Source organism: Leptonychotes weddellii, chromosome 6, assembly GCF_054177405.1.
Source record: "Leptonychotes weddellii isolate Sample4059 chromosome 6, ASM5417740v2, whole genome shotgun sequence".
NCBI classification, from domain to species: domain Eukaryota; kingdom Metazoa; phylum Chordata; class Mammalia; order Carnivora; family Phocidae; genus Leptonychotes; species Leptonychotes weddellii.
In genome coordinates, this window is record NC_138374.1 from 113,714,173 (window position 1) to 113,729,466 (window position 15,294).

Here is a 15,294-nt window from a genome sequence, read left to right on the forward strand (position 1 = left end):
CTTATTTAAATATTATTATTAAATATTACAAATACCCAGCATATCGATGTTCTGGCTCACTTAAGTTCTGGGTATATTAGCTTCAATATTTTTTAAATAAAATATTAAAAATATAGTTGAAGCCCCTATGTATGTCTGTCTCATCCCCTTGACTCCCTCCCTAGCTAGAGGTAGTCACTCTACTGAATTTGGTGTTTATTGTTTGCAAATTTTTATTATTATTCTGTTTTGTATACACATATTACTACTTTTACATGTCTTTATTCTTTATATAAATTGTTTCATTCTGCACACATCATTCTCAAACCTTCTGTTTTTACTTAGCACTCTTTTGTTCATTTTGAATGCTCATTTTAGTCCACTGTGTAGATATACCATAGTTTGGTTTTGGACATTTAGGTCATTTTCTCTCTCTCTCTCTTTTGCTAATACTAATTATTCTGCTGTGTTGCTGTGTACATTCTTGTTCATGTTTCCTTATCTAAATGTGTAACAGTTTCTCAAGGGTATTTATTTTCAAATGGAATTTCTGTATCTAAAGAGTGAGTTGAGATGCCACATTGCTCTCCTGTTTACACTCTCACCAGCAATGTATGAGAGTTTCTACGTCTTTACAACTAATGTTATTCTTGATAACGTCAGTGGTTTTTGCTTTTGCGAATCTAAGGAAGATGAAGTGGTTTCTCCTTGTTTTAATTTGCATTTCATGATCATTAAGTGAAACTGAACATTTTCTCTTATGTTTATAGGCTTTTTGGGTTTCCTGTTTTGTAAATTCCCTGATTATATGCTTTGTTATTTTCTCTTGGGTTTTGGTCCTTCTTTAAACTGGTGTATGTTCTTTACATATTCAAAATACTAATATTTTGCAAGTTATGTATCGGTAGTAGTTTGTGGTTTGTCTTCTAATGTCTATATAGACTCTGTCATATGAATGTTCCATAATCTATTCAATTGTTCCCCCTGTTGTTTCATATTTAGATTATTTCCATGAATATTTTGTGTGTTGACTTTTTGTATTTTCTTCTTAAAAAAAAAATTAAGTGGTGGTGCTGAATTTGACCTGGTCTATTTTGTAGTTAGTGATAAATGTTGGAGACAGTTGGCCAAGTCCAGTTGGTACAGCCTGTGGGTATGAAATAAAGCAGCACTTGCACTTTTGGCGCCTGAATCTGCCATTCTTGGCATCCCTAACACCTGTTCTGACCGATGAACTAACTGTAGAGTGACCTAAATAAGTAAAACATTGTCATTTGTGAAAATGGCTTTGGCACTTGAAGCTGGAGTGTTTTGAATGGAACAAATGTTCAGAGGTACAAGAATTCGAGGCAATATAGTACTTATCAAAGGTAGGTCACAGAAACACCAGACTCACATTGTTTGTAAAGCAAAAGGAGTTCTCTAAGCTGTCCTTTGGTGCCATATAACTTAAGAGGTTAGAGCAGGGATCGGCAGACTTTTTCTGTAAAGGACCAGACAGTAAATGTTTTGGGCTTTATGGGCCACGTGGTCTCTGTTGCACCTGCTCAGCTCTGCCCCTGCAGCACAGCGAGCCGTAGGCACACAGCCTCGCCCATTCATTTCTGTATTGTCCGTGACTGCTTTGGCATTACAGTGGAGGTGTTCCGTAGCCTTGCAGACCCTGGAAGATATGCTGTCTGGCCCTTTACAGAAAAAGTTTGCAAACTTGGCAGTATTGATGTTTGGGGCCAGCTAATTCTTTGTCGTTGCCCCCAGGGGGGACAAAATTGTTCCCTGTTGAGAACTACTGATCTAGAATATTCAGGAAATGCTTCGTTTAGCTGAGGGAAATCCTCCCTGCTTTTTAAATAATCATTCTGTGTAGTGGAGATGTAGCTCTGATTCCTTGCTTAAACTTTCGCTCTGATCTCAGTGTTGAGTTAGAGAGGAGTATATGTCAAATGAGCACTTGAATACAGTTGTCCCTAAACTATGAAGTCAGATCATATCCTGATATGTGACATAGATCCTATCCAGAAGTCTTTCTGATCTGTAGGTAGCTTATCAAATTGAGCAGTACTTACAGTCTCCCTCTGTTTAGCTTTAACCCACTTATGCCAGATCTGAAATTTGTCCCTGCATTTGTCTGTCGTGTGTTCTTTTTTTGTCTCTCTCTTTACCACTGTTGACCTTGCCAGTTGGCTGGGCCTGAGCCTCTAGAGAGGCAGTATTTACAGCTCACTTGGATAGATGCAGCAACTAGGATAGCCCAAGGGCAGATGAAATAATATCCAGAATAAGAATACGGCATCTCTCTTGCTCTGTCGTCTTTCACACGAAGGAGAGTTCCTCCCCTCTCCCCTCTCTATGAAATGAGAAGTGGTATTGATTGGTTTGGTACAGTGTATAAAATACGCATCTACTGGAGTGGTATTTTGGGCACTATTAGCGGCATTGGCTCTGCCGAGCCCCAAGATTTTGCCTTCCTCGCCTTTTCTCCTCCCCTTCCTTTTCCTCCTTCTTAGTAGCAGGTTCTTAGCACATTGCAAGCTTTGCCTCTGGCTTGCTGTAGAGCAGTGGAAGTGCAAGCCTTTTCTAGTTTCCAAGGGAGACCGGGTGCTGAGACTGCAGTCTTGCCCAGCATCCACTTACCTCTCATGCCATTCGTCTCCACACATCTTTTGACCTTCATTCTGCTATGCAGGCCTGTGCAAGGAGGTAACAGTCTGTTTTCTTGGCGCTCTCTTTGTAAAGGGGGCAGAGGGAAAGCATGGTGGCACGGGGTAAGGCATATGGGGTTAGCAGAGAATAAATGCTGCCATTAGGAAAAAAGTATCTCTGAGGTGTGCTGTATCTGTGAGCTTATTCCTATTTGCTCTATCTATAAATATCTGAAAGAGAGGAGCCCCAGCACTAGGACTTAAAAGCACCACATGTAAAAACGCAAAATTAATGTAATAATGTCTCTGAGAGGCACAGGAGAAAAATGGGAAATTAATCTTTGGAAATCAAGTCAATTAATTGGTTTTAAACTTAGCTGGCTAACAAGCTGCATTCTCTTTTTTTTTTTTTTTTTAAGATTTTTATTTATTTGACAGAGAGACAGCAAGAGGGAACACAAGCAGGGGGAGTAGGAGAGGGGGAAGCAGGCTTCCTGCCGAGCAAGGAGCCCGATGTGGGGCTCTATCCCAGGACCCTGGGATCATGACCTGAGTTGAAGGCAGACGCTTAACGACTGAGCCACCCAGGTGCCCCCAAACTTCATTCTCTTAGGCTGATGTTTTATGAGCTGAATCTGGTTTTCAGGTTTAAAGAGAGAGCTTGGTGATAATGTCTCTTAATTGGATTCTCAGGACTTCTGGAGCTGTGCTTTCCAAAATGGTAGCCAGTAGCCATGAGCGGCTATTTAAATTTAAGTTAACTAAAAATTAGATAAGACTAAAAATTCATTTTCTCTGTCACACTAGCACATTTTAGGTGCTCAGATGTCACATGTGACCAGCAACGACCGTATTGGACCATGCAGGTATACAACTTTTCCATTATCATACAAAGTTCTGTTGGACTATACTCAAGCAAGTGACCTGTAGAATATAGGAAATTTAGTATTTGACCAGAACCAATGAATAGGCATTTTAGTGAGAAGACTTAGAGACTGTTTGTCCAGAATCAGCATAAATATGGATTCACTAGAGTTTAAAGCTACATGGGACCTTAAAACTATAGACTTACCCTTTATTTTGTAAGTGAAGAAACTAAGGTACCAAGAAATTACATGATTCTCTTAAGGTCAAACAAGTAGTTAATGGAAGAACTGAAACTAGAACCCAGGTACGTGTTCTTTCTGCCGCACCACAGTGTTAGCATCCCATACGCAATTAGAAATAACAAGGGAAACTTGAACTCAAGCTTACTTGCTGGGGCTCTGGCAACTGTAGAGTCAGCTACATCCTCTGAAGGAGACTTTAGTCCTTCATATCACCTGTCACTTGTACTTTGTTCATGACAGTTTTATAGCATGTTGGTGGCAGCCTCTGAAAATGTAAAAATCATTCTTTCCCAAGATAGAGTGTTGATACTGGCATACGTTTGGGAAACGTCAGGGGAAGATAGGAAAAGTCTAACGCAAGACATCTTTATCCACTAATTCCTGATATTGCTAGATTGGGAAAAAGAAACGTCCTGCTCCATAAATCCACATAATTAGGGTACCATCCACAGTGCTGGGTGGAAGAAACAGTTTTCATTTCAGTGGTGTAATCTAAGAAAAGCTATACCCGAAGCAGGAGACCACGGTTATAGTCCCTTTAGGCCTGTGGCTGAACAACATTGTGAGCTTCGGCAAGTATGTTAATGTTTCCTTAGGCTTATATCCACTCATCTCTAAAACAGGAATTTGTCTTCTCTAGCTGAAGTCTTGGAATTAGATCAGATGACTCCTTGAAGTCATAAAGTCTTTAGCCATGGGTTTATGAGCCTGTTAATCCTCTAAGTTGTCCCCCTCCCCTATAGCTATCTATATGTGCTTCCAGATTGATATCGAAGCGGTTCTTTTTGGCCTTTCTGGAATACCTTTGTCTCCATATCCTTTTACACAGGATATAGTCCAAGGAATGGCAAGCTGTCTTATAAGACTGTTTAGATATTCTGTAATTAATGACCACGGCCTCATGAGTGCTATAAAAAAAACACATACTAAACGTGGTCATTCCCTATTTGAAGCTAACCAGGTAAGTACCCTCTCTTTTGAGTACAGATTTTAGATACAGGACTCTTTAAAGCTATTTCAAAAACCAATTTTCTATTGGTAGATTCCAGACAAAAATTTTACTCTCTCATCATTCTAGGGAAAACAGCTTTGTTCTTGCCTTGGAGATCATGAAAATTTCTCTTTCATTCTTCGACTTACAGTAGTTTCATTTTACTTAGATAGCCCTTTGAACCTTCCTAGGGCACATTTTCAAGGGAATCAAGACCTCTTCCAAGTGAATTATCCATTTCTGGTAAAAATAGTTAAGGGGAACTCTTTTATTAGATTAGATGGGTTGCCTGTTATGGTACACGCAGCCTTTCTTTTCCAATGACCACAGCTGAGCTTTTGCTGTGGCGGTAAATAATGTAGTTGGCAGTGTGGTGGTGCTCTGCTGAGTACTTACTGCGTACCAGCTCGTGGTCTAGGCACTTTATGTGTTTCTGTATTTAATCTTCACGAGAACCCGATCTACACCTGCTAATATCTAGCCCAGCTGTTAATATCTTCATCGTATAAGAAGGTTGGGTTTGGAGTACTTAAATATCTTATCCAAGATTATCATCTAGCAAGGACGTTGAAGAGCCAGGGTTCAAACCCAGGCAGTTTGATTCCCACACCAGGGTATTTTATCACTACACTGTCCTTGTCAGAAGATATTTTAGGTCTTCTATTTTTATTTATTGTGACTTTCTTCAGGTTCACTGGTGATTTGCTAGGCATTTTTCACAGCTTCTTAAGATAAAATTAGTCCATCTGTAGTATATAAAGGGGCACTATGAATTTTAGATGCAGAGAACAAATTATTTTTGTGAGGTCATGCTAATTATTTGTAATTATTTGAATTCCACTGATTATATGACCTCAATGTCATAGCAAACGCAAAGAAAAATGCTTCCTGCCCTCTAGGAAACATAGACAAATACGGTAATCAAAGGACTTTCGCATTGCAATTCCTTTCTATACCACTGAATTGGGGGTGTTAGCCTAGTTTTAGCTGGATGTCAGAAAGCCAGAGACAGATGTAAAGCCATGGCTTCTCTTATATTTTCTATTGTACTATTTAGTGAACATAGACCCATCTTCTTTTCATAGCAATAAGGAATTGTGTAGTACTCAGATTTCGTGGATGGCTCAAATGCTTCTCAGAAAGAGCAAGGTGTGTTGAGCATAGGTTTGGTGTAGGAGTCACAAATTTTTTCTGTAAAGGGCCAGGTAGTGAATATTTTAGGCTTTGCAGGCTACTTTGTCTCCATTGTAGATATTAAACTCTGTTGCTGTAGTTAGGTAAAACTTTATTTTATTTATAAAAATATGGCGGGCCAGATTTGGCTCAGGACCAGAGTTTGTTCACCACCTAGTCTAGATTTTAGAAAGTGCAAGGACCTGGACTCTACTTAAAACTTTGAACGTCCTCAAGGCAACCATAAGTTAGGTGTGTCGCTTTTGTGAACCTTGGAATCCACATCTAGGTAAAGGAAAATGAATGAAAATGTTGCTTCCTTCCTCAAAATATTTACAAATTCAAGTACTGGAGTTTTCTGGGTTTTGTCTTTAGATTTTTTTTTTTTTTACAGTTTAAATCATAAACATCTCATATATTGACACAGGTAACAAAATAATCTACATGATATTCACTAAAAAAATTGTATACTAAATACATAGATACGTACATAGATAATAATCTAGACATAGATGTAGTAGAATGCAAATGGGTTATTTTCATATGGTGGAATTTTAGTTTATTTTTGTTTTTACATTTTTGTCTTCTAATTTTTCTATGAAAAATTAGATGTATGACTTCAAATATTTAAGACTTCTTACCTTCCAGGCCTGTTTTTACTATTTCTCTCATTCAGTAAAACTCTAGAGTATGAAGTGGGATAAGCCAGTTTGAAGCTCTTTTCTTTCACTATGGCTCCTATCTAGTATGCAAAGAAAGGTTTAACAGTCAAGAATTAAGTATAAGAGTGATGCTCTATATATTTTGCAGGTAGAAATGCACCTGTGTGTAGGCCGGTTGGTAACCCAGACAGAATTTCATGGGGAGTTAGTCCTCAAGGGTCACCAATTCCAGGGTTTGGTCCAGGGAGCTGGATGTGGGGCCCCATACATTCATCTGGGACCACTGAAGGGCTACATTCTAGAAGTGAGGGCTTACCAGAAATAGACCAGCCCTTGCAAAGACTGAAGGCTAGCTTCCATTCAGCTCAATGTAGATTAAGGTCAAAGTAGAGAAAAACAATATCCTCTCATTAAAAATGTTTGGCAGTTGGACCCTTGCTGGACGCCCAGTCTCTGTTAAATGTGATAAATACTGTATTTTGTATTGTTTAAATTGGATCTGTAATTGAAAGTGGTCCAGGAGAAGGCAGCTTCCTGTATGCAGTGAGCTTTTTTTTTTTTTCAAACAAGTTACAACTCCATTTAAGAAACAATTATTTCTACTTTGAAGTCATATCAATGAGAAGATGTATATGCACTTACAGTTTCCTAATAAAGACATTTATTCAATGTAAAAAAAAATGTGGGTTTTTTTTTTCCCCAGAAATTAGCAGACATACCAAGAAATAAGACTGATTTACCAAAAGACTAAGAAAACAAATCAATAAGAACAGAGCCAGATATTGATGTTATCAAACTAAAACTAATTATGGTTAATATGTTCAAGAAAATAGAAGGTGGAGAATTTCAACAGAGAACTGCAATCTATTTTAAAAAGAATCAAATGAAAATTCTAGAACCAAAACTTTAAATAACTGTAATTAGAAACTCAACTGGTGAGTTTATAGTAGACCAGCTGAAGAGAGGAATAGTGAACTAATTATATGGATAGTAGAAAATATCTAGAATGAAGTGCCCAGCTGGCTCAGTTGGAAGAGCGTGCAACTCTCGATCTCAGGGTTGTGAGTTCAAGCCTCACACTGAGTGTAGAGATTACTTAAATAAATAAAACTTAAAAAGGAAAGAAAAAGAAAATAATCCAGAATGAAACCCAGAGAGAGAAAAGGAAGGGGAAGTACAGAAAAAGCATAATAAATAAATAGAATATGACCAATAAGGTCTAATATAAGTAGAATTGAAATGCAGAGGAAGAAAAAAGAAGAATTAGCTGCTTTTTTCCTGGAACACCATTTTTACTTGAAAGAATGGGCAGACTATGGTCCTTTAGACTTGGGTATTTGGCAGACATTTTCTTGAAAATGAACAAAGTGAGCTTGTCACAAAGTATTTGTTGCCAATTATAAAATTTTAAATTTCAAACAGAAATTAGAATTTTGGAAAACTTGTATCTGCCATTATGAGTGGTTTTATTGACTGCTTCCCAATATTTAAAGACTGCCCTACGATCAAAGGTGATATTAAAGAATGTAATTTTTTTGTTTTATTTTTCTATTATTTTTTATTGAGATATAATAGACATATCATTGTATTAGTTTTAGGTGTACAACTTAGTGATTTAGTAAATATATTACAAAATGATTACTACAATAAGTTTAGTTAACATCCATCATCACACAGTTACAATTTTTTTCCCTCATGATAAGAACTTTTAAAATTACTCTCTTAGCAACTTTCAAGTATATAATACAGCATTGTTAATTATAGTCACCATACTGTACATTATATACCCAGGACTTACTAATCTTATAAATGACATTTTGTACCTTTTGAGCACCTTCACCTACTTTGCCCACCCTCTACTCCCTGCCTCCATTAACCACAAATCAGTTTGTGTTTTTTTAAGATTTCATATATAAGTGAGATCAGATTTTTTTCCCTATTATTTTGTATGAGTTCTTTATCTAGTTTGGATATTAACCCCTTACCAGATATATGATTTGCCAATATTTTCTTCCATTCTGTAGGTTGCCTTTTCATCTTGTTGATAGTTTACTTTGCAATGCAGAAGGTTTTTAGTTTGATATAGTCCCACTTACTTATTTTTGCTCTTGTTGCCTTTGCTTTTGGTGTCAAATCCAAAACAATCATTACCAGGGCCATGTCAAGGAGCTTATGCCCTATGTTACAGAATGTGATTTATAAAATTATTAGTCTATAATGCGGTGTGTCAACATTTGGAAGATCTGCACCAGTGTTTTCCAAATGACCAATGTGTAATGACCCAAATTCTTTCATGGGTAAGAAGGTCCATTCAAAGTGCAAGATAGACCAATAGATTTCAATGTAACAGAATATGAACAGTCTATTAACATGGTTTCAGATTCCACTTGCTACTAACCTTTAAGAAACTACCACTTGTATTTTAGTATATAGTATCAAAGAAGAATATCCATAATTATCTTAAAAAGCTATTATAGGGGCGCCTGGGTGGCTCAGTCATTAAGCGGCTGCCTTTGGCTCAGGTCATGATCCCAGGGTCCTGGGATCGAGCCCCGCATCGGGCTCCCTGCTCAGCAGGAAGCCTGCTTCTCCCTCTCCCACTCCCCCTGCTTGTTTTCCCTCTCTCGCTGTGTCTCTCTCTGTCAAATAAATAAATAAAATCTTTATTTATTTTTTTAAAGATTTTATTTATTCATTTGAGACACAGAGATACGGAGAGAGAGAGAGCATGAGCAGGGGGGAGACTGAGGGAGAGGGAGAAGCAGGCTCCCCGCTGAGCAGAAAGCCCGATGCGGGGCTCGATCCCAGGACCCTGGAATCATGACCTGAGCCGAAGGCAGACGCCTAACTATCTGAGCCACCCAGGCGCCCCAAATAAAATCTTTAAAAAAAAAAAAAGCTATTATAATGCTACTGGCTTTTCCGACTATAAACCTATGAAAGACTGTATATTCTTTATATATTTTATTTAATTAATTTATTTTTTGCATTGCAATCACATGTTTATTTAATGCTTTGGAGGTAGATTAAAATACATCATACCTTTCAAATGCTCAATATAAAAGCACTTCCTTGTAAAAGTTACTAGAAGTGGTGCCTGGAGAGTTTCTTACCCATGTAGCTTAAAACCATATCCTTACACCCTAGTAAAGTAGAATTGGAAGTGTTTGGCTTAATACTCCTTTTTTTTTTTTTTCCCCTCTCTCTCTCTTCTTACAGAATAGAATATATACTAGTGAGACCCTAAATTTTAACATTTTAAAAATTTAGGTCTTTATATATTTTAACTGAAACACTGTTATACAACATATTGAATAAAGTGTGTATGAAAATCTGGTTATCTTCTACTAAGCCAGTGTTAAAGAAAATTATAAAAATGTAATACAACACCCTTACTAAATTATTTTGTTTTAGATAATAGTTATTTTCATAAAAGATAAGTTATTGATGTAACTTTTTATAATAGGGCTCTTATTTTTAAATGCATTAGTGCATATTTTTTAAATTTCTCAGTTTTAATTTCTGCTAAGGTAAATATTAATAGATATACATAAACGAAAGCCCTTTGAGGGTCCTCAGTAATTTTTAAAAATGTAAGAGAGGGGCGCCTGGATGGCTCAGTAGGTTAAGCGTCTGCCTTTGGCTCAGGTCATGATCCCAGGGTCTTGGGATCAAGTCTCACATTGGGCTCCCTGCTCAGTGGGGAGTCTGCTTCTCCCTCTGCCCTTCACCCTGCTCTTGCTCACTCTCTGTCTCTCAAATAAATAAATAAAATCTTTTAAAAAAAAAATGTAGGGGCACCTGGGTGGCTTAGTTGGTTAAGCATCTGCCTTCAGCTCAGGTCATGATCTCAGGGTCCTGGGATCGAGCCCCACATAGTGCTCCCTGCTGAGTGGGGAGCCTGCTTCTTCCTCTGCCTGCCATCCCCCCTGCTCGTGCTCTCTCTCTGTCAAATAAATAAAATCTTAAATATATATATATATATAAAACGTAAAGGGCCCTGAGGCCAAAAAATTGAGAATCATTGCTACAGATACTAAAATGACAATTAAAATATACAAGAGTAAAAAAATAAATAAAATAAAATATACAAGAGTATTATGAACAATTTTGTGCCACTAAATATAAGAATATTAAGTTCTTTGAAAAACAAATATTACCAAAACAGAAAATCTGACTAGGCCTAAATCAGTTAAAGAAATTGAACCCCTTATTTAAAACCTTCCCATAAAGAACGCTTTAAATCCAGATGGCTTCATTGGTGCACTTTACTAATTATTTAAGAAGGAGACAAACTTAATCTTGTACAAATTTTTATAGAAAATAGACAAAGAGAAAACACTTCCCAACTTGTATGATCTTAATTCTAGACCTGACCAGGTTATTACAAGAAGGGAAAATTATAGGCCATTTTCTCAAATAAACGTGGATGGAGAAATCCTAAACTAAATAATACTGAATCTATATAAAAGTAAGTCTATACAGGGGTGCCTGGCTGGCTTAGTCAGTAGAGCATGCAACTCTTGATCTCAGGGTTGTGAGTTCACACCTCATGTTGGATATAGAGCTTACTTAAAAATAATAATAAAATAATATTTCTTTAAAAAAAGTTGATACATCATAGCCAAGTCGAGCTTATCCTAAGAATCCAGTGTTATTTTATCATTCAAATATTATTCAATGTGATTCACCATATTAACAGAAAAAAGAAGGACAATGATAATATGGGGAAGAAAAGCATGTGGTAAGTTCGACACACACTAATGATTAAAAAAACAGAACCAATAACAACAAAATCCTCTTAGCCTACTTCCTACTGGAATGGAAAGGAATTGATTGAACTTGAGAAGCAGCGTCTACAGAAATCTTGCAGTAGACATCACAGTGATAAAATGCTGAATGCTTTGTCTCTGAAGGCAGGAACAAAGCATGAAAACTTGCTATCATCACTCCTTTTCAACATGTCCTAGAGGTTCTAGCCAGAGCATTAAAGCAAGAAAAGAAAGAAAGAAAAATTTTAAGGATGTGGAAAGAAGAAATGAAAGTCTCATTTTACAGATGACATGATTCTGTATGAACAGTAATAAATTTATAAGTAATGTCTTGGATTATGCAATTTTCACTGATAGCATATCTATCATTTTGATTCTGCCTAAGTTCATTCTTAGAGTGTAGAAATCACTGCAGTGTGTGGAAGTACCTTGTCATTCCTCAAGTACATGCAGCAAAGGTCTCTTACTTCTAGTATTACTTTTTTTCTCTACAGGTCGTATCTGACTCCTGTACGGGATGAGGAAGCAGAGTCTTTACGGAAAGCACGCTCCAGACAAGCTCGGCAGACTCGAAGGTCTACTCAAGTGAGTGTGACCTTCTTTTTTATGTCATTCTGTCTATCTTCCTTTCTGTTGGAGGTACAATTAAAAATTCATTAAGATCAGTTCCTTACTCCAGCCACTGTTGTAAAAGTTTTCACCTGTGTTAAATCTTATACTACATAGTATCAGATGAATTTATAGCTACATCTGCCCACTCTCACTTTTATTTCTCCAGGCTCAGAGCAGGTTTATCTCCTTTCCTTCACAAGACTAATCATTCCATTTGTGTTTAAGAGGCCACATCTTAAGAATCCCTAAAGGAGAAGAGTTTGGCAGTTCCCCAAAATGTTATATATACAGTTACCATATGACCTAGCCATTCTACTCTTAGGTATATAGTCAAGAGAAATGAAAACATATGTCCACACAAAAACTTGTACATAGATGTTTATAACAGCATTATCTACAGTAGCCCACATCCCAAATTCAGTGTCATTTCTGAACTCTGGCCAGAGTTTACTTGCTATATAGACCATATTTATGTGTGGAGTTGGCAAGCTTGCTGTAGAGTTGAGTCCTGGGCTCCCGGCGGCAGCAAGGTTTAGCACTGTGTGGCTGGGCATGCCTCAGCTATCCTCTGCAGCTGTAGGAGTCGTGGGCACAGGCTGAGCCATCAAGCAGACCAAATAAATTAAGCAGTTAGCATAACTGGGGAAAAAGAAAACAAATATCCATTAACAAAGGAATGGATAAATAAATATTATATAGCCATACAATAGAATATTATTTGGCAATAAAGAGATACATGCTAATGCTACAATGTGCAGGAAACTTAAGAAAACATTATGTTTAGTGAAAGAAACCAGACATGATTCCATTTATATGAAAATATCCAGAATAGGCAAAGCCAGAGAAATAGAAAATAGATTAGTGGAGCACCTGGTGGCTCAGTCAGTTGTGTCGAACTCTTGATTTCGGCTCAGGTCATGATCTCAGGGTCGTGCGTCAGGCTCTGTGCTGGGCATGGAGCCTGCTTAAGATTCTCTCCCTCTCCCACTGGTCCTCCCCCACCTCACTCTCGCTCTCTGTCTCTCTAAAAAAAAAGAAAGAAAGAAAGAAAAGAAAAGAAAAAAAGAAAGAAAATAGATTGGTGGTTGCCAGGGGTGGGAGAGAGGAAGGAATGGGAGTGACTGCTGATGGATATCGAGTTTCTTTTTGGGGTGATGAAATGTTCTGAAATGAGATGGTGATGATGGTTGCAGAACTCTGTGAATATGCTAAAACCACTGAATTGTATACAGGCATACCTCATTTTATTAAGTAGGCTCCCTGCCCAGTGTAGAGCCCAACATGGGGCTTGAACTCACAACCCTGAAATCAAGCCTGAGCTGAGATCAAGAGTCGGAGGCTATGGAGTGCCTGGGTGACTCAGTCGCACTCTTGCTCTCTCTCCCTCTAAAAAAAAAAAAAAAAGAGACGCTTAACCAACTGAGCCACCCAGGCACCCCAATCTGTATAATGCAAAAATCACTGTGCAGAAAATTGATGGGAGTGGTAGGCAAAAATATGTTTATAAAAGCGGGAAACAAGAAGACGTGTTAGGAAGCTGTCACAGCAGTCCAAGCTGGAAGTAACAAGACCATGAACTCAGTCAGGATGTACTGGCAAGGAGAAAGGAGAGAAAGCTGTGACTTGGCATTAAGGAGGCAGAGGACGATGAGCTGATGAAGCACAATGAAAAGGAGCAGCCAGAGAGATGAAAGGTAAACCAGGAAATAGGAGCGGCATAGAAGTAAATGAAAAGTCAGTTGAAGGTAACAGTTGTAAATTCTACAGAGGTCAGGCAGGAAAGCTGAGGACTGAAGAAAGGGCCTTTATTTTTTTTTTTTAAGATTTTATTTATGGGGCGCCTGGGTGGCTCAGTCGTTAAGCGTCTGCCTTCGGCTCAGGTCATGATCCCGGGGTCCTGGGATCGAGCCCCACATCAGGCTCCCTGCTCCGTGGGGAGCCTGCCTCTCCCTCTCCCTCTGCCTGCCACTCCCCCTGTTTGTACTCTCTCTCTCACTGTCATATAAATAAATAAATAAATCTTGAAAGAAAGAAAGAAAGAGCGAGTGAGAGAGAGAGAGAGGGAGGGAAAAGGAGGGAAGGAGGAAGGAAGGAAGGAAGGAAGAAAAGGGCTGTGCTTTCTCTTTGTAAAAAAAAAAAAAAAAAAAAAAAAAAGACCAAGACTTACCTATAGTTTTTTTTGTTTTAGTTTGGTTTATTGTGGTAAAAAATACATAACATGCAGTTTATCACTTTAACCATTTTTTTAAGTGTCATTAAGTTCATTCACATTATTTTGTAACTATTACCACCATCCATCTCCAGAACATTTTTGATCTTCCCAAACTGAAACTCTGTATATATTCAACAATAATTCCCTCTCCCCCCTCCTCTAGCTTCTGACAACCACCATTCTACTTCTTGTCTCTATGAATTTGATCACTCTTAAGTACTTCACACAAGCAGAATCATACATTATTTGTCCTTTTGGTGCCTGGCTTATTTCACTTAGCATAATGTACTTCAAGGTTCATCTGCATTATAGCCTGCGTCCGTACTTCATTATTTTTTAGGGATGAATGATATTACACTATATGGTTAGATCGCATTTTATTTATTCATTTACCTGCTAATAGACACCTTTTGTCTATTGTGAATAATACTGCTGTGAGCATGGGTATACAAATGATCTCTTTGAGACCCTGCTTTCAGTTCTTTTGGGTAAATACTCAGAAGTGGAATTTGCTGGATCATATGTTTCTGTCTTAATTATTTTCATTCTATCATACTCAAGGTTTTCTTATGTCTTTTCCATTAGATTAAAAGGTTCTTGAGTGCAGGAATCATTTGATTTGTCTTTGTAGTGCCAGTGCTTAAAGACACTTAATAATTTATTAAGAGAATGAGTGAATAAATTCAGGAATAGTTAAAAAAACAAAACAAAACGGGTTATAGTACTTGCTTAACTCCCTCTAGCTTTAGAACTTCCTTCTCATGAGGACTTGAGCACATAACTGCTTGAGTTAGAATCAGCTCACTCTAGTCCTAACTCTCTTTCTCGCTTCTTCTTGCAGATGATTCCTCCTTGTTTTTCTTCTGTACTGCTGCTTCTGAGAGCCTGGGGGAAATATCAATTGTTGGATTGTCTCTGTGTGACATTCCTAGAGTCATTTAGGAAATCATCTTAGAATAAAGCTAGTTTAGGTGGTGTCGTTTTTTTGTTTTTTTGGTTTTTTTTTATTTATTTGAGAGAGAGAGTGAGAGAGAGAGAGAGCTCAAGAGGGGGGAGCGGGAGAGGGAGAAGCAGACTCCCTGCCGAGCAGGGAGCCCGATGCGGGACTCGATCCAGGGACTCCAGGATCATGACCTGAGCCC

The 15,294-nt window shown here is 37.9% G+C and overlaps 1 protein-coding gene across 8 annotated transcripts in view; it reads left to right on the top strand.

The window, feature by feature from the left end:
- The window catches only part of LOC102743929 (protein phosphatase 1 regulatory subunit 12B), a 144,778-nt gene that overhangs the window by 41,491 nt on the left and 87,993 nt on the right, over nt 1–15,294 (top strand). For all 8 annotated transcript variants that reach the window (XR_014146546.1, XR_014146545.1, XM_081824989.1 and 5 more), the window contains one exon: nt 11,823–11,913. Coding sequence is in view for 6 of the 8 variants with exons in the window: in XM_081824989.1 (XP_081681115.1) it covers nt 11,823–11,913 (91 nt within the window). In the remaining 2 variants the exon portion in view is untranslated. The remainder of the gene's footprint in view (nt 1–11,822; nt 11,914–15,294) is intronic.